This window comes from Telmatherina bonti, assembly GCF_933228915.1.
Source record: "Telmatherina bonti genome assembly, chromosome: 4".
NCBI classification, from domain to species: domain Eukaryota; kingdom Metazoa; phylum Chordata; class Actinopteri; order Atheriniformes; family Telmatherinidae; genus Telmatherina; species Telmatherina bonti.
In genome coordinates, this window is record NC_136622.1 from 41,550,581 (window position 1) to 41,568,380 (window position 17,800).

The 17,800-nt window shown below is 48.5% G+C and overlaps 1 protein-coding gene across 3 annotated transcripts in view; it reads right to left on the reverse strand.

Annotated features, from left to right (window-relative positions):
- hdac6 (histone deacetylase 6) overlaps window positions 1–17,800 on the reverse strand; it is a 78,221-nt gene that overhangs the window by 14,047 nt on the left and 46,374 nt on the right. The window contains exons 2-15 of one of the 3 annotated variants that reach the window (XM_079239410.1): window positions 13,364–13,443; window positions 13,014–13,145; window positions 12,859–12,944; window positions 12,641–12,725; window positions 11,267–11,307; window positions 8,580–8,598; window positions 8,107–8,204; window positions 7,817–7,921; window positions 6,401–6,469; window positions 6,125–6,251; window positions 4,587–4,652; window positions 4,447–4,506; window positions 4,279–4,368; window positions 4,055–4,161 (exon numbers count right to left, since the gene is read on the reverse strand). In XM_079239410.1, the coding sequence (XP_079095536.1) occupies window positions 4,055–4,161; window positions 4,279–4,368; window positions 4,447–4,506; window positions 4,587–4,652; window positions 6,125–6,251; window positions 6,401–6,469; window positions 7,817–7,921; window positions 8,107–8,204; window positions 8,580–8,598; window positions 11,267–11,307; window positions 12,641–12,725; window positions 12,859–12,944; window positions 13,014–13,145; window positions 13,364–13,432 (1,154 nt within the window). In that variant the 5' untranslated portion in view covers window positions 13,433–13,443. Of the gene's footprint in view, window positions 1–4,054; window positions 4,162–4,278; window positions 4,369–4,446; window positions 4,507–4,586; window positions 4,653–6,124; window positions 6,252–6,400; window positions 6,470–7,816; window positions 7,922–8,106; window positions 8,310–8,501; window positions 8,599–11,266; window positions 11,308–12,640; window positions 12,726–12,858; window positions 12,945–13,013; window positions 13,146–13,363; window positions 13,444–17,800 lie in introns of all 3 variants that reach the window. The other 2 variants (XM_079239409.1, XM_079239408.1) reach the window with 2 other exon arrangements.

Below are 17,800 nucleotides of genomic sequence, written 5' to 3' on the forward strand. Positions count from 1 at the left end.
CTGGGAATGAACTGGGAATAAACTGGGACTGAACTGGGAATAAACTGTGAATAAACTGGGAAATAACTAGGAATAAACTGGGAAATAACTGGGAATGAACTGGGAAATTACTGGGCATAAACTGGGAATAAACTGGGAAATAACTGGGAATAGACTGTGAATAAACTGGGAAATAACTGGGCATAAACTGGGAAATAACTGGGAATGAACTGGGAAATAACTGGGAATGAACTGGGAATAAACTGGGAAATAACTGGGAATAAACTGGGAAATAACTGGGAATAAACTGGGCATAAACTGGGAATGAACTGGGAAATAACTGGGAATAAACTGGGAAATAACTGAATAAACTGGGAAATAACTGGGAATAAACTGGGAAATAACTGGGAATGAACTGGGAATAAACTGTGAATAAACTGGGCATAAACTGGGAAATAACTGGGAATAAACTGGGAATGAACTGGGAATAAACTGTGAATAAACTGGGAAATAACTGGGAATAAACTGGGAAATAACTGGGAATGAACTGGGAATAAACTGTGAATAAACTGGGAAATAACTGGGAATAAACTGGGAAATAACTGGGAATAAACTGGGAAATAACTGGGAATGAACTGGGAAATAACTGGGAATAAACTGGGAAATAACTGTGAATAAACTGGGAAATAACTGGGAATGAACTGGGAAATAACTGGGAATGAACTGGGAAATAACTGGGAATAAACTGGGAAATAACTGGGCATAAACTGGGAAATAACTGGGAATGAACTGGGAAATAACGGAATGAACTGGGAATAAACTGTGAATAAACTGGGAAATAACTGGGAATAAACTGGGAAATAACTGGTAACAAACTGGGAAATAACTGGGAATAAACTGGGAAATAACTGGGAATGAACTGGGAAATAACTGGGAATGAACTGGGAAATAACTGGGAATAAACTGTGAATAAACTGTGAATAAACTGAAATAACTGTGAAATAACTGGGAATAAACTGGGAATAAACGGAAATAACTGGGAATAAACTGGGAAATAACTGGGAATGAACTGGGAAATAACTGGGAATAAACTGTGAATAAACTGTGAATAAACTGGGAAATAACTGTGAATAAACTGGGAAATAACTGGGAATGAACTGGGAAATAACTGGGAATAAACTGGGAATAAACTGGGAAATAACTGGGAATAAACTGGGAATAAACTGGGAAATAACGGAATGAACTGTGAAATTACTGGGCATAAACTGGGAATAAACTGAATAAACTGGGAAATAACTGGGAATAAACTGTGAATAAACTGGGAAATAACTGGGAATAAACTGGGAAATAACTGGGCATAAACTGGGAATGAACTGGGAAATAACTGGGAATGAACTGGGAATAAACTGTGAATAAACTGGGAAATAACTGGGAAATAACTGGGAATAAACTGTGAATAAACTGGGAAATAACTGTGAATAAACTGGGAAATAACTGGGAATAAACTGGGAAATAACTGGGAATGAACTGGGAAATAACTGGGAATAAACTGGGAAATAACTGGGAATGAACTGGGAAATAACTGGGAATGAACTGGGAATAAACTGTGAATAAACTGGGAAATAACTGGGAAATAACTGGGAATAAACTGGGAAATAACTGGGAATGAACTGGGAAATAACTGGGAATAAACTGGGAATAAACTGGGAAATAACTGTGAATAAACTGGGAAATAACTGGGAATGAACTGGGAAATAACTGGGAATAAACTGGGAAATAACTGGGAATAAACTGTGAATAAACTGGGAAATAACTGGGAAATAACTGGGCATAAACTGGGAAATAACTGGGAATGAACTGGGAAATAACGGAATGAACTGGGAATAAACTGGGAATAAACTGTGAATAAACTGGGAAATAACTGGGAATGAACTGGGAATAAACTGTGAATAAACTGGGAAATAACTGGGAAATAACTGGGAATAAACTGGGAAATAACTGGGAATGAACTGGGAAATAACTGGGAATGAACTGGGAAATAACTGGGAATAAACTGGGAATAAACTGGGAAATAACTGTGAATAAACTGGGAAATAACTGGGAATGAACTGGGAAATAACTGGGAAATAACTGGGAATAAACTGTGAATAAACTGGGAAATAACTGGGAAATAACTGGGCATAAACTGGGAAATAACTGGGAATGAACTGGGAAATAACGGAATGAACTGGGAATAAACTGTGAATAAACTGGGAAATAACTGGGAATAAACTGGGAAATAACTGTGAATAAACTGGGAAATAACTGGGAATGAACTGGGAAATAACTGTGAATAAACTGGGAAATAACTGGGAATGAACTGGGAAATAACTGGGAATAAACTGTGAATAAACTGGGAAATAACTGGGAATAAACTGGGAATAAACTGGGAAATAACTGTGAATAAACTGGGAAATAACTGGGAATAAACTGTGAATAAACTGGGAAATAACTGGGAATAAAGTGGGAATAAACTGTGAATAAACTGGGAAATAACTGGGCATAAACTGGGAAATAACTGTGAATAAACTGTGAATAAACTGGGAAATAACTGGGAATAAACTGGGAATAAACTGGGAAATAACTGGGAATAAACTGTGAATAAACTGGGAAATAACTGGGAATAAAGTGGGAATAAACTGTGAATAAACTGGGAAATAACTGGGCATAAACTGGGAAATAACTGTGAATAAACTGTGAATAAACTGGGAAATAACTGGGAATAAACTGGGAATAAACTGGGAAATAACTGGGAATAAACTGGGAAATAACTGAATAAACTGGGAAATAACTGGGAATGAACTGGGAAATAACTGGGAATAAACTGTGAATAAACTGGGAAATAACTGGGAATAAAGTGGGAATAAACTGTGAATAAACTGGGAAATAACTGGGCATAAACTGGGAAATAACTGTGAATAAACTGTGAATAAACTGGGAAATAACTGGGAATAAACTGGGAATAAACTGGGAAGTAACTGGGAATAAACTGGGAAATAACTGGGAATAAACTGGGAATAAACTGGGAAATAACTGGTAACAAACTGGGAATAAACTGAATAAACTGGGAAATAACTGGGAATAAACTGGGAAATAACTGGGAATAAACTGAATAAACTGGGAAATAACTGAATAAACTGTGAAATAACTGGGAATAAACTGGGAATAAACTGGGAATAAATTGGGAAATAACTGGGCATAAACTGGGAAATAACTGGGAATGAACTGGGAAATAACGGAATGAACTGGGAATAAACTGTGAATAAACTGGGAAATAACTGGGAATAAACTGGGAATAAACTGGGAAATAACTGGGAATAAACTGGGAAATAACTGGGAATAAACTGGGAATAAACTGTGAATAAACTGGGAAATAACTGGGAAATAACTGGGAATAAACTGGGAAATAACTGTGAATAAAGTGGGAATAAACTGTGAATAAACTGGGAAATAACTGGGCATAAACTGGGAAATAACTGGGAATAAACTGGGAATAAACTGGGAAGTAACTGGGAATAAACTGGGAATAAACTGGGAAATAACTGTGAATAAACTGGGAAATAACTGGTAACAAACTGGGAATAAACTGGTAACAAACTGGGAAATAACTGGGAATAAACTGTGAATAAACTGTGAATAAACTGGGAAATAACTGGGAATAAACTGGGAATAAACTGGGAATAAACTGGGAAATAACTGGGAATAAACTGTGAATAAACTGTGAATAAACTGGGAAATAACTGGGAATAAACTGGGAATAAACTGTGAATAAACTGGGAAATAACTGGGAATAAACTGGGAATAAACTGGGAAATAACTGGGAATAAACTGGGAATAAACTGGGAATAAATTGGGAAATAACTGCAGCCGACCCCTCCGGCAGCTGATGGGTATCAGTAGGATTCAGTGGTCTGTCCAGCTGATGTGACCTGTCCCTGATCAGATAAGACTGGAAGCTGAGAACTGGTTCAGACCCCGCCACCCTTTTCCTCCAGGTCAGAAACATCAGCGTCCAATCAGACATCTCAGGTGTTACCTGTCAGACGGACAGGTGGGCGGGTTTAGAGGAGGGCAGGCTTCGCCCAGCAGAGCTCTGACGCAGGCTGCTACGCCCTCTGCTGTAGCCTGCAGGTTATAGCCTCCCTGCTCACACACACGTTAAAAACAAACAAACAAACAAACAAACAAACAAACAAACATCAGCACCTGAAGATGTCAGCAAGGTCAACGGGGCGGCGTAACCTGTTCAAGGTGTTTTACCTCCAGAGCCAGAACAAGTCGACCTTCAGCCAAACCCTTCAGCATGTGGGTGAGAACATGGAAACACTGCGGTCGCACACACATCTCCCCCTGAACGTGTAAACACACCAACACGTGAAGGAAAGCTTCAACATGTGAACCGAGTGTTTCAGGTCAGATCTGCGTCACCTTCGGATCTCCATCTGCAGCGTCGAATCCAGCAGAAACCAGAACCAGCTCAGGCTGAAACTGGACACAAAGATTACAGGATTACAGGATGATGTCCTCAGCGTCAGCATCATACGTGTGTGTGTGTGTGTGCGCGCTACCTCGTACGCAACAGGAAGAAGAAGTCGCTGAAACGCAGCGATGTAATCAGCGTCAGTCATCCCCGTCTGAAACACGGGAATAAGGAACAGGAAGTTAGAACGAATCCCGGATGTGTCATGGATGTCTGAGCTGTGTGGTGTGTGGCGGAGGCGTGGCGGAGGCGTGGCGGAGGCGTGGCCTGTGGTTCAGGCAGCACAGCTGAGCAGAATCAGGATCATGCTCCTCACCTGCTGATAAACCCCAGGCCGTTCACCATTCCACGCTTCTAGGTGTCAAACTAAGCTGAGACAAACCACAGCCTCACCCTGCCCCCCCCCCCCCCAGCCCCGTTCTGGACTGGTTGACCAGTTCTGGGCTGGTTGACCAGTTCTGGACTGGTGGATCAGTTCTGGACTGGTTGACCAGTTCTGGACTGGTGGATCAGTTCTGGACTGGTTGACCAGTTCTGGACTGGTGGATCAGTTCTGGGCTGGTTGACCAGTTCTGGACTGGTGGATCAGTTCTGGACTGGTTGACCAGTTCTGGACTGGTGGATCAGTTCTGGACTGGTTGACCAGTTCTGGGCTGGTTGACCAGTTCTGGACTGGTGGATCAGTTCTGGGCTGGTTGACCAGTTCTGGACTGGTGGATCAGTTCTGGGCTGGTTGACCAGTTCTGGACTGGTTGACCAGTTCTGGACTGGTTGACCAGTTCTGGACTGGTTGACCAGTTCTGGACTGGTGGATCAGTTCTGGACCGGTGGATCAGTTCTGGACTGGTTGACCAGTTCTGGACTGGTGGATCAGTTCTGGGCTGGTTGACCAGTTCTGGACTGGTGGATCAGTTCTGGGCTGGTTGACCAGTTCTGGACTGGTTGACCAGTTCTGGACTGGTGGATCAGTTCTGGGCTGGTTGACCAGTTCTGGACTGGTGGATCAGTTCTGGACTGGTTGACCAGTTCTGGACTGGTTGACCAGTTCTGGACTGGTGGATCAGTTCTGGACCGGTGGATCAGTTCTGGACCGGTTGACCAGTTCTGGACCGGTGGATCAGTTCTGGACCGGTTGACCAGTTCTGGACCGGTGGATCAGTTCTGGACCGGTGGATCAGTTCTGGACTGGTTGACCAGTTCTGGACCGGTGGATCAGTTCTGGACTGGTGGATCAGTTCTGGACTGGTTGACCAGTTCTGGACCGGTGGATCAGTTCTGGACTGGTGGATCAGTTCTGGACTGGTTGACCAGTTCTGGACTGGTGGATCAGTTCTGGACTGGTAGACCAGTTCTGGACTGGTGGATCAGTTCTGGACCGGTGGATCAGTTCTGGACTGGTTGACCAGTTCTGGACCGGTGGATCAGTTCTGGGCTGGTTGATCAGTTCTGGGCTGGTTGACCAGTTCTGGACCGGTGGATCAGTTCTGGGCTGGTTGACCAGTTCTGGACTGGAGGATCAGTTCTGGGCTGGTTGACCAGTTCTGGACTGGAGGATCAGTTCTGGGCTGATGGATCAGTTCTGGACCGGTGGATCAGTTCTGGGCTGGTGGATCAGATAGAACTGACCTTGTTCCAGGGCAGGTTGATGTTCCTCCCCTCAGCTGGTCCGGTACCGATGAAGCTGCAGTCCGACTCGGGCAGGTGAGGCCAGAAGGACCCTTGTTCGTACCTGTGCACGCTGAAGTACAGGACACTGCAACACACATTAACAGGGTTTAGCCTGGAACCCTGCAACACACATTAACAGGGTTTAGCCTGGAACCGGTCCAGCATCGGAGCCGGGTTCTACCGGGAACCCGGTCCAGCATCTTAGCACTCCAGCAGACCCTAAGGAATGTTTACCTGGGATCCTCCTGGAACAGGTACTGGATACCCTGACCATGATGAACATCCCAGTCCACGATCAGGACCCTGAAACCCAGAAAGACTTCATTACTAATGCTGGTTCATGATGTCGTCCTCACCTCAGCCAATCACAGACAGACGTGCTCCATGAAAATCCTCCAGGAGGCGCAGCTGCACGCCGGGAGGGAACGGGAGGCGCTGCTGCACGCCGGGAGGGAACGGGAGGCGCAGCTGCACGCCGGGAGGGAACGGGAGGCGCAGCTGCACGCCGGGAGGGAACGGGAGGCGCTGCTGCACGCCGGGAGGGAACGGGAGGCGCTGCTGCACGCCGGGAGGGAACGGGAGGCGCAGCTGCACGCCGGGAGGGAACGGGAGGCGCTGCTGCACGCCGGGAGGGAACGGGAGGCGCAGCTGCACGCCGGGAGGGAACGGGAGGCGCAGCTGCACGCCGGGAGGGAACGGGAGGCGCAGCTGCACGCCGGGAGGGAACGGGAGGCGCAGCTGCACGCCGGGAGGGAACGGGAGGCGCTGCTGCACGCCGGGAGGGAACGGGAGGCGCTGCTGCACGCCGGGAGGGAACGGGAGGCGCTGCTGCACGCCGGGAGGGAACGGGAGGCGCTGCTGCACGCCGGGAGGGAACGGGAGGCGCAGCTGCACGCCGGGAGGGAACGGGAGGCGCTGCTGCACGCCGGGAGGGAACGGGAGGCGCTGCTGCACGCCGGGAGGGAACGGGAGGCGCAGCTGCACGCCGGGAGGGAACGGGAGGCGCAGCTGCACGCCGGGAGGGAACGGGAGGCGCTGCTGCACGCCGGGAGGGAACGGGAGGCGCAGCTGCACGCCGGGAGGGAACGGGAGGCGCTGCTGCACGCCGGGAGGGAACGGGAGGCGCTGCTGCACGCCGGGAGGGAACGGGAGGCGCAGCTGCACGCCGGGAGGGAACGGGAGGCGCTGCTGCACGCCGGGAGGGAACGGGAGGCGCAGCTGCACGCCGGGAGGGAACGGGAGGCGCAGCTGCACGCCGGGAGGGAACGGGAGGCGCAGCTGCACGCCGGGAGGGAACGGGAGGCGCAGCTGCACGCCGGGAGGGAACGGGAGGCGCAGCTGCACGCCGGGAGGGAACGGGAGGCGCAGCTGCACGCCGGGAGGGAACGGGAGGCGCAGCTGCACGCCGGGAGGGAACGGGAGGCGCTGCTGCACGCCGGGAGGGAACGGGAGGCGCAGCTGCACGCCGGGAGGGAACGGGAGGCGCTGCTGCACGCCGGGAGGGAACGGGAGGCGCAGCTGCACGCCGGGAGGGAACGGGAGGCGCTGCTGCACGCCCGGAGGGAACGGGAGGCGCAGCTGCACGCCGGGAGGGAACGGGAGGCGCTGCTGCACGCCGGGAGGGAACGGGAGGCGCTGCGTACGACTCACCTGGTGACAGCGTAACGGGTCTGAGCGTAGCGAGCCGCGATCGCTACGTTGTTGTAGAGACAGAAACCGTTTGGTTGGTTTGTCTGAGCATGATGACCTGGAGGTCTGAGAGGAGGGGGAGGAGGAGGAGGAGGGGGAGGGGGAGGAGGAGGGGGAGGGGGAGGGGGAGGGGGAGGGGGAGGAGGAGGAGGAGGAGGAGGGGGAGGAGTGGGAGGAGGGGGAGGAGGGGGAGGTCATCAGTCATCAGCTGTCTCTGATCACCTGACCTAATCATGAGTAACCATGGTTACCTGATGACAGCAAATCCATTTCTAAGTTTTGATGTCAAGACCTGATCGACCAGCTGGAGGACGGAGCCGACTGCAGAGATGCTGACCTGGAAGGAGTCCTGACACACACACACACACACACACACACACACACATAGACAGACACACACACACACACACACACACATAGACAGACACACGCACACACATACACACACAGACACCTGGAATCAGACAGAAAACCTGGAATTTTAGAGGCTTCGTGGTTCCTGGATGACCTCTGCAGCACCCTCTGTCTGATGGACTCCAAGTTTCCACCAGAGGTTCAGCAGAGAAACCTGGAGGACATGACGTCTGTGTGCAGGTGGAGGTGTGTGTGCAGGTGGAGGTGTGTGTGCAGGTGGATGTGTCCTTACAGGATGGAAGTAGACAGAGTCGTATCTGTCAGACAGAGTCTGGAGTTCAGTCTGCGTCATTTTCTGAGAGGACTTCACCTGGTGCAGGTAATCCTTCCTGTAAACACAGACAGGAAGCAGTAAACACAGACAGGAAGCAGTAAACACAGACAGGAAGCAGTAAACACAGATAGGAAGCAGTAAACACAGATAGGAAGCAGTAAACACAGACAGGAAGCAGTAAACACAGACAGGAAGCAGTAAACACAGACAGGAAGCAGTAAACACAGATAGGAAGCAGTAAACCCAGACAGGAAGTAGTAAACACAGACAGGAAGCAGTAAACACAGACAGGAAGCAGTAAACACAGATAGGAAGCAGTAAACACAGACAGGAAGCAGTAAACACAGACAGGAAGCCGTAAACACAGACAGGAAGCAGTAAACACAGACAGGAAGCAGTAAACACAGACAGGAAGTAGTAAACACAGACAGGAAGTAGTAAACACAGACAGGAAGCAGTAAACACAGACAGGAAGCAGTAAACACAGATAGGAAGCAGTAAACACAGACAGGAAGCCGTAAACACAGACAGGAAGCAGTAAACACAGACAGGAAGCAGTAAACACAGACAGGAAGTAGTAAACACAGATAGGAAGTAGTAAACACAGATAGGAAGCAGTAAACACAGATAGGAAGCAGTAAACACAGACAGGAAGCCGTAAACACAGATAGGAAGCAGTAAACACAGATAGGAAGCAGTAAACGCAAACAGGAAGTAGTAAACACAGATAGGAAGCAGTAAACCCAAACAGGAAGCAGTAAACACAGACAGGAAGTAGTAAACACAGATAGGAAGCAGTAAACACAGACAGGAAGTAGTAAACACAGACAGGAAGCAGTAAACACAGACAGGAAGTAGTAAACACAGACAGGAAGTAGTAAACACAAATGGGAAGCAGTAAACACAAACAGGAAGTAGTAAACACAGATAGGAAGTAGTAAACACAAATGGGAAGCAGTAAACACAGACAGGAAGCAGTAAACACAGACAGGAAGCAGTAAACACAGACAGGAAGCAGTAAACACAGACAGGAAGTAGTAAACACAGACAGGAAGTAGTAAACACAGATAGGAAGCAGTAAACACAGACAGGAAGCAGTAAACGCAAACAGGAAGCAGTAAACACAGATAGGAAGCAGTAAACCCAGACAGGAAGCAGTAAACACAGATAGGAAGCAGTAAACACAGACAGGAAGCAGTAAACACAGACAGGAAGTAGTAAACACAAATGGGAAGCAGTAAACACAAACAGGAAGTAGTGAACATAGACAGGAAGTAGTAAACACAAATGGGAAGCAGTAAACACAAACAGGAAGTAGTAAACATAGACAGGAAGTAGTAAACACAAATGGGAAGCAGTAAATACAGACAGGAAGTAGTAAACACAGACAGGAAGCAGTAAACACAGATAGGAAGCAGTAAACACAGACAGGAAGCAGTAAACACAGACAGGAAGCAGTAAACACAGATAGGAAGTAGTAAACACAGACAGGAAGTAGTAAACACAGACAGGAAGTAGTAAACACAGATAGGAAGCAGTAAACACAGACAGGAAGTAGTAAACACAGACAGGAAGTAGTAAACACAAATGGGAAGCAGTAAACACAAACAGGAAGTAGTAAACACAGACAGGAAGTAGTAAACACAAATGGGAAGCAGTAAACACAAACAGGAAGTAGTAAACACAGACAGGAAGTAGTAAACACAAATGGGAAGCAGTAAATACAGACAGGAAGTAGTAAACACAGACAGGAAGCAGTAAACACAGATAGGAAGCAGTAAACCCAGACAGGAAGCAGTAAACACAGACAGGAAGCAGTAAACACAGACAGGAAGCAGTAAACACAGACAGGAAGTAGTAAACACAGACAGGAAGCAGTAAACACAGACAGGAAGCAGTAAACACAGACAGGAAGTAGTAAACACAGACAGGAAGCAGTAAACACAGATAGGAAGCAGTAAACACAGACAGGAAGCAGTAAACACAGACAGGAAGCAGTAAACACAGACAGGAAGTAGTAAACACAGACAGGAAGTAGTAAACACAAATGGGAAGCAGTAAACACAAACAGGAAGTAGTAAACACAGACAGGAAGTAGTAAACACAAATGGGAAGCAGTAAACACAGACAGGAAGCAGTAAACACAGACAGGACGCAGTAAACACAGACAGGAAGCAGTAAACACAGACAGGAAGCAGTAAACACAGATAGGAAGCAGTAAACACAGACAGGAAGCAGTAAACACAGACAGGAAGTAGTAAACACAGACAGGAAGTAGTAAACACAGACAGGAAGCAGTAAACACAGATAGGAAGCAGTAAACACAGACAGGAAGCAGTAAACACAGACAGGAAGTAGTAAACACAGATAGGAAGCAGTAAACACAGACAGGAAGCAGTAAACACAGACAGGAAGTAGTAAACACAGACAGGAAGTAGTAAACACAGACAGGAAGCAGTAAACACAGATAGGAAGCAGTAAACACAGACAGGAAGCAGTAAACACAGACAGGAATTAGTAAACACAGATAGGAAGTAGTAAACACAAATGGGAAGCAGTAAACACAAACAGGAAGTAGTAAACACAGACAGGAAGTAGTAAACACAGACAGGAAGTAGTAAACACAGACAAGAAGCAATAAACACAAACAGGAAGTAGTAAACACAGACAGGAAGCAGTAAACACAGATAGGAAGCAGTCAGGCTGTTGATTGGTAGACTTACGAGTGAGCAAGCAGCAGCTCTTCTTCTGAAGCTTCTCTGGACTGAAACACATGTTGATGGTTAAAAACCTCCACCCTCTTCTCAAAGAGACACACCCCCCCCCCCCCACACTCTCATACACACACCTCCCCCCTACTCTCATACACACACCTCCCCCTACTCTCATACACACACCTCCACCCTACTCTCATACACACACCTCCACCCTACTCTCATACACACACCTCCACCCTACTCTCATACACACACCTCCCCCCTACTCTCATACACACACCTCCCCCCTACTCTCATACACACACCTCCCCCCTACTCTCATACACACACCTCCCCCCTACTCTCATACACACACCTCCACCCTACTCTCATACACACACCTCCACCCTACTCTCATACACACACCTCCCCCCTACTCTCATACACACACCTCCACCCTACTCTCATACACACACCTCCACCCTACTCTCATACACACACCTCCACCCTACTCTCATACACACACCTCCCCCCTACTCTCATACACACACCTCCACCCTACTCTCATACACACACCTCCACCCTACTCTCATACACACACCTCCACCCTACTCTCATACACACACCTCCACCCTACTCTCATACACACACCTCCACCCTACTCTCATACACACACCTCCCCCCTACTCTCATACACACACCTCCACCCTACTCTCATACACACACCTCCACCCTACTCTCATACACACACCTCCCCCCTACTCTCATACACACACCTCCACCCTACTCTCATACACACACCTCCACCCTACTCTCATACACACACCTCCCCCCTACTCTCATACACACACCTCCCCCCTACTCTCATACACACACCTCCACCATACTCTCATACACACACCTCCACCCTACTCTCATACACACACCTCCACCCTACTCTCATACACACACCTCCACCCTACTCTCATACACACACCTCCCCCCTACTCTCATACACACACCTCCACCCTACTCTCATACACACACCTCCCCCCTACTCTCATACACACACCTCCCCCCTACTCTCATACACACACCTCCCCCCTACTCTCATACACACACCTCCCCCCTACTCTCATACACACACCTCCACCCTACTCTCATACACACACCTCCCCCCTACTCTCATACACACACCTCCCCCCTACTCTCATACACACACCTCCCCCCTACTCTCATACACACACCTCCCCCCTACTCTCATACACACACCTCCCCCCTACTCTCATACACACACCTCCCCCCTACTCTCATACACACACCTCCCCCCTACTCTCATACACACACCTCCCCCCTACTCTCATACACACACCTCCCCCCTACTCTCATACACACACCTCCCCCCTACTCTCATACACACACCTCCACCATGACGCAGTGCAGCAGCAGATCTTGTCTCTGCAGCTCCGCCATGATGGACGCCACCCTGTCTGGACTCTCTGGATGACTGAAGAATGACAGTAAGACGTTACCACGACAACTACAAACATCAGCGGAGGGACAAGCCCCTAGTGATGCGTTTAGGAAAGCCCGTTGCAAACAGCTGATTGGACATGGTTCCAGTGTGTTCTGGTTCTGACCTCGGGTCCCAAAGGTTCTGGTGTAGCGTGAAGACCTCTGAGTAAACCAGTCCGGTTCCCTTGGCTGTAGACCTGCTGGACAGATTCTACACACACGTCATCAGGTTAACACCTGTGTGGTCCTGACACACCTGAGCTGCAGGTAAAAGTCTCACCAGTGTCTGCAGCTGACCAACCAGCTCCTCCTCCTGCTCCTCTCGGCTCCTTGCCATCCTCCCTCTCCTCTTCATCTCCTGCAGGCTGCCTGCTCCTTTCCTTTCCTTCTGTCCTTCACTTCTGCTGTTGCCCTGAAAACACACCTGGGCAGGTAAATCACACCATTCCCACCAACGTGGACAGAACAGGACTCGCTTTACAAGAGCTTGGTCAGGACAACCAAACCTGCTCCAGTTCAAAAGGAGTTGCCATGGTGATTTACCCTGTAACCATAGCGATTTACTCCATGATGTGTGTGTGTGTGCATGCGTGCGTGTGTGTGTGTGTGTGTGTGTGTTGACCGACAGACCTGAGACAGACGAGGAGATCTTCTGACTGACGTCAGTCTAAGTTCTGGTGAACCTGATCCGGCCTCCATCACGACGGCACCTGAACCAATACAGAACCACAAAGAACTGGAGGTCACGGATCCACCTGAGCAAAGACAGGTTCTTGTTTGTACATGTTCTGATCCGGTTCTGATAACCGTGGCCTGGAACCTGACCAGAAACTACTAATGGGGGGATTGGAAGTTTCAAACGCGTCGTTCTGATGCGTGTAGGACTCGTCTCTCATGTCACCTTGGTTTCTAATGTCGCCTTCGTCTGTAACGTCGTCCTCGTCTCTAATGTCACCTGCGTCTCTTACGTCGTCCTCGTCTCTAATGTCACTTTCGTCTCTTACGTCGTCCTCGTCTCTAATGTCACCTTCGTCTCTTACGTCGTCCTTGTCTCTAATGTCACCTTCGTCTGTAACGTCGTCCTCGTCTCTGTCACCTGCGTCTCTTACGTCGTCCTCGTCTCTTACGTCGTCCTTGTCTCTAATGTCACTTTCGTCTCTTACGTCGTCCTCGTCTCTAATGTCGCCTTCGTCTGTAACGTCGTCCTCGTCTCTAATGTCACTTTCGTCTCTTACGTCGTCCTCGTCTCTAATGTCACCTTCGTCTGTAACGTCGTCCTCGTCTCTAATGTCACCTGCGTCTCTAACGTCGTCCTCGTCTCTAATGTCACTTTCGTCTCTTACGTCGTCCTCGTCTCTAATGTCACCTGCGTCTCTAACGTCGTCCTCGTCTCTAATGTCACCTTCGTCTCTTACGTCGTCCTCGTCTCTAATGTCACCTGCGTCTCTAACGTCGTCCTCGTCTCTAATGTCACTTTCGTCTCTTACGTCGTCCTTGTCTCTAATGTCACCTTCGTCTCTTACGTCGTCCTCGTCTCTAATGTCACCTGCGTCTCTAATGTCGTCCTCGTCTCTAATGTCACTTTCGTCTCTTACATCGTCCTTGTCTCTAATGTCACCTTCGTCTCTTACGTCGTCCTCGTCTCTAATGTCACTTTCGTCTCTTACGTCGTCCTCGTCTCTAATGTCACTTTCGTCTCTTACGTCGTCCTTGTCTCTAATGTCACCTGCGTCTCTAACGTCGTCCTCGTCTCTAATGTCACTTTCGTCTCTTACATCGTCCTTGTCTCTAATGTCACCTTCGTCTCTTACGTCGTCCTCGTCTCTAATGTCACTTTCGTCTCTTACGTCGTCCTCGTCTCTAATGTCACCTTCGTCTCTTACGTCGTCCTCGTCTCTAATGTCACTTTCGTCTCTAATGTCACCTTCGTCTCTTACGTCGTCCTCGTCTCTAATGTCACCTGCGTCTCTAACGTCGTCCTCGTCTCTAATGTCACCTGCGTCTCTTACGTCATCCTCGTCTCTAATGTCACCTTCGTCTCTTACGTCGTCCTCGTCTCTAATGTCACCTGCGTCTCTTACGTCGTCCTCGTCTCTAATGTCACTTTCATCTCTGTCACCTGCGTCTCTTACGTCGTCCTCGTCTCTAATGTCACCTGCGTCTCTAACGTCGTCCTCGTCTCTAATGTCACCTGCGTCTCTAACGTCGTCCTCGTCTCTAATGTCATCTGCGTCTCTTACGTCGTCCTCGTCTCTAATATCACTTTCGTCTCTTACGTCGTCCTCGTCTCTAACGTTGTCCTCGTCTCTAATGTCACCTTCGTCTCTTACGTCGTCCTCGTCTCTAACGTTGTCTTCGTCTCTAATGTCACTTTCGTCTCTAATGTCACCTTCGTCTCTTACGTCGTCCTCGTCTCTAATGTCACCTGCGTCTCTTACGTCGTCCTTGTCTCTAATGTCACCTTCGTCTCTTACGTCGTCCTCGTCTCTAATATCACTTTCGTCTCTTACGTCGTCCTCGTCTCTAACGTTGTCCTCGTCTCTAATGTCACCTTCGTCTCTTACGTCGTCCTCGTCTCTAACGTTGTCTTCGTCTCTAATGTCACTTTCGTCTCTAATATCACTTTCGTCTCTTACGTCGTCCTCGTCTCTAACGTTGTCCTCGTCTCTAATGTCACCTCCGTCTCTTACGTCGTCCTCGTCTCTAACGTTGTCTTCGTCTCTTACGTCGTCCTTGTCTCTAATGTCACCTTCGTCTCTTACGTCGTCCTCGTCTCTAATATCACTTTCGTCTCTTACGTCGTCCTCGTCTCTAACGTTGTCCTCGTCTCTAATGTCACCTTCGTCTCTTACGTCGTCCTCGTCTCTAACGTTGTCTTCGTCTCTAATGTCGCCTCCGTCTCTTACGTCGTCCTCGTCTCTAATGTCGTCCTCGTCTCTAATGTCACCTTCGTCTCTAACGTCATCCTCGTCTCTAATATCACTTTCGTCTCTTACGTCGTCTTCGTCTCTAATGTCGTCCTCGTCTCTAACGTCGTCCTCGTCTCTAATGTCACCTGCGTCTCTTACGTCGTCCTCGTCTCTAATGTCACCTTTGTCTCTTACGTCGTCCTCGTCTCTAATGTCACCTGCGTCTCTTACGTCGTCCTCGTCTCTAATGTCACCGTCGTCTCTTACGCCGTCCTGGTCTCTAATGTCACCTTCGTCTCTTACGTCGTCCTCGTCTCTAATGTCACCTTCGTCTCTTACGTCGTCCTCGTCTCTAATGTCACCTTCGTCTCTTAAGTCCTCCTCGTCTCTAATGTCACTTTCGTCTCTTACGTCGTCCTCGTCTCTAATGTCACTTTCGTCTCTAATGTCACCTGCGTCTCTAACGTCGTCCTCGTCTCTAATGTCACCTGCGTCTCTTACGTCGTCCTCGTCTCTAATATCACTTTCGTCTCTTACGTCGTCCTCGTCTCTAACGTCGTCCTCGTCTCTAATATCACCTTCGTCTCTTACGTCGTCCTCGTCTCGAATGTCACCTGCGTCTCTTACGTAGTCCTCGTCTCTAATGTCACCTTCGTCTCTAATGTCACCTTCGTCTCTAACGTCGTCCTCGTCTCTAATGTCACCTTCGTCTCTTACGTCGTCCTCGTCTCTAATCTCATCCTCGTCTCTAATGTCGTCCTCGTCTCTAACGTCATCCTCGTCTCTAATGTCGCCTTCGTATCTAAAGTCATCCTCGTCTCCAACGTCATCCTCGTCTCTAACGTCGTCCTCGTCTCTAATGTCACCTTCGTCTCTAATGTCGCCTTCGTCTCCAACGTCATCCTCGTCTCTAACGTCACTTTCGTCTCTAACGTCATCCTCGTCTCTAATGTCACCGTCGTCTCCAACGTCGTCCTCGTCTTTAATGTCGCCTTCGTCTCTAACGTTGTCCTCGTCTCTAATGTCGCCTTCGTCTCTGATGTCACTTTCGTCTTTAATATCACCTTCGTCTCCAACGTCATCCTCGTCTCTAACGTCGTCCTCGTCTCTAATGTCACCTTCGTCTCTAATGTCGCCTTCGTCTCCAACGTCATCCTCGTCTCTAACGTCACTTTCGTCTCTAACGTCGTCCTCGTCTCTAATATCACTTTCGTCTCTTACGTCGTCCTCGTCTCTAATGTCATCCTCGTCTCTAATGTCGTCCTCGTCTCTAATGTCATCCTCGTCTCTAATGTCGTCCTCGTTTCTAACATCGTCCTCGTCTCTAACGTCGTCCTCGTCTCTAATATCACCATCGTCTCTAATATCACCTTCGTCTCAAACGTCATCCTCGTCTCTAATGTCGTCCTCGTCTCTAACATTGTCCTCGTCTCTAATGTAATCCTCGTCTCTAACATCATCCTCGTCTCTAACGTCGTCCTCGTCTCTAATGTAACTTTCGTCTCTAATGTCACCTTCGTCTCTAATATCACCTTCGTCTCTAACGTCGTCCTAATCTCTAATGTCGCCTTCGTCGCTAATGTCGCCTTCGTCTCTAATGTCACCTTCGTCTCTAAAGTCGTCCTTGTCTTGAATATCACCTTCGTCACTAACGTCGTCCTCGTATCTAATATCACTTTCGTCTCTAACGTCATCCTCGTCTCTGATGTCGTCGTCGTCTCTAACGTCGCCTTTTTCTCTAATGTCACTTTCGTCTCTAATATCACCTTCGTCTCTAAAGTCGTCCTCGTCTCTAATGTTGCCATCGTCTCGAATGTCACTTTCGTCTCTAATATCGCCATCGTCTCTAATGTCGCCTTCGTCTCTAATGTCATCCTCGCCTCTAACGTCGTCCTCGTCTTGAATATCACCTTCGTCTCTAACGTCGTCCTCGTCTCTAATATCACTTTCGTCTCTTACGTCGTCCTCGTCTCTAATGTCGTCCTCGTCTCTAATATCACCTTCGTCTCTAATGTCATCCTCGTCTCTAATGTCGTCCTCGTCTCTAATGTCATCCTCGTCTCTAATGTCGTCCTCGTTTCTAACATCATCCTCGTCTCTAATGTCACTTTCATCTCTAATGTCATCCTCGTCTCTAATGTCATCCTCGTCTCTAATG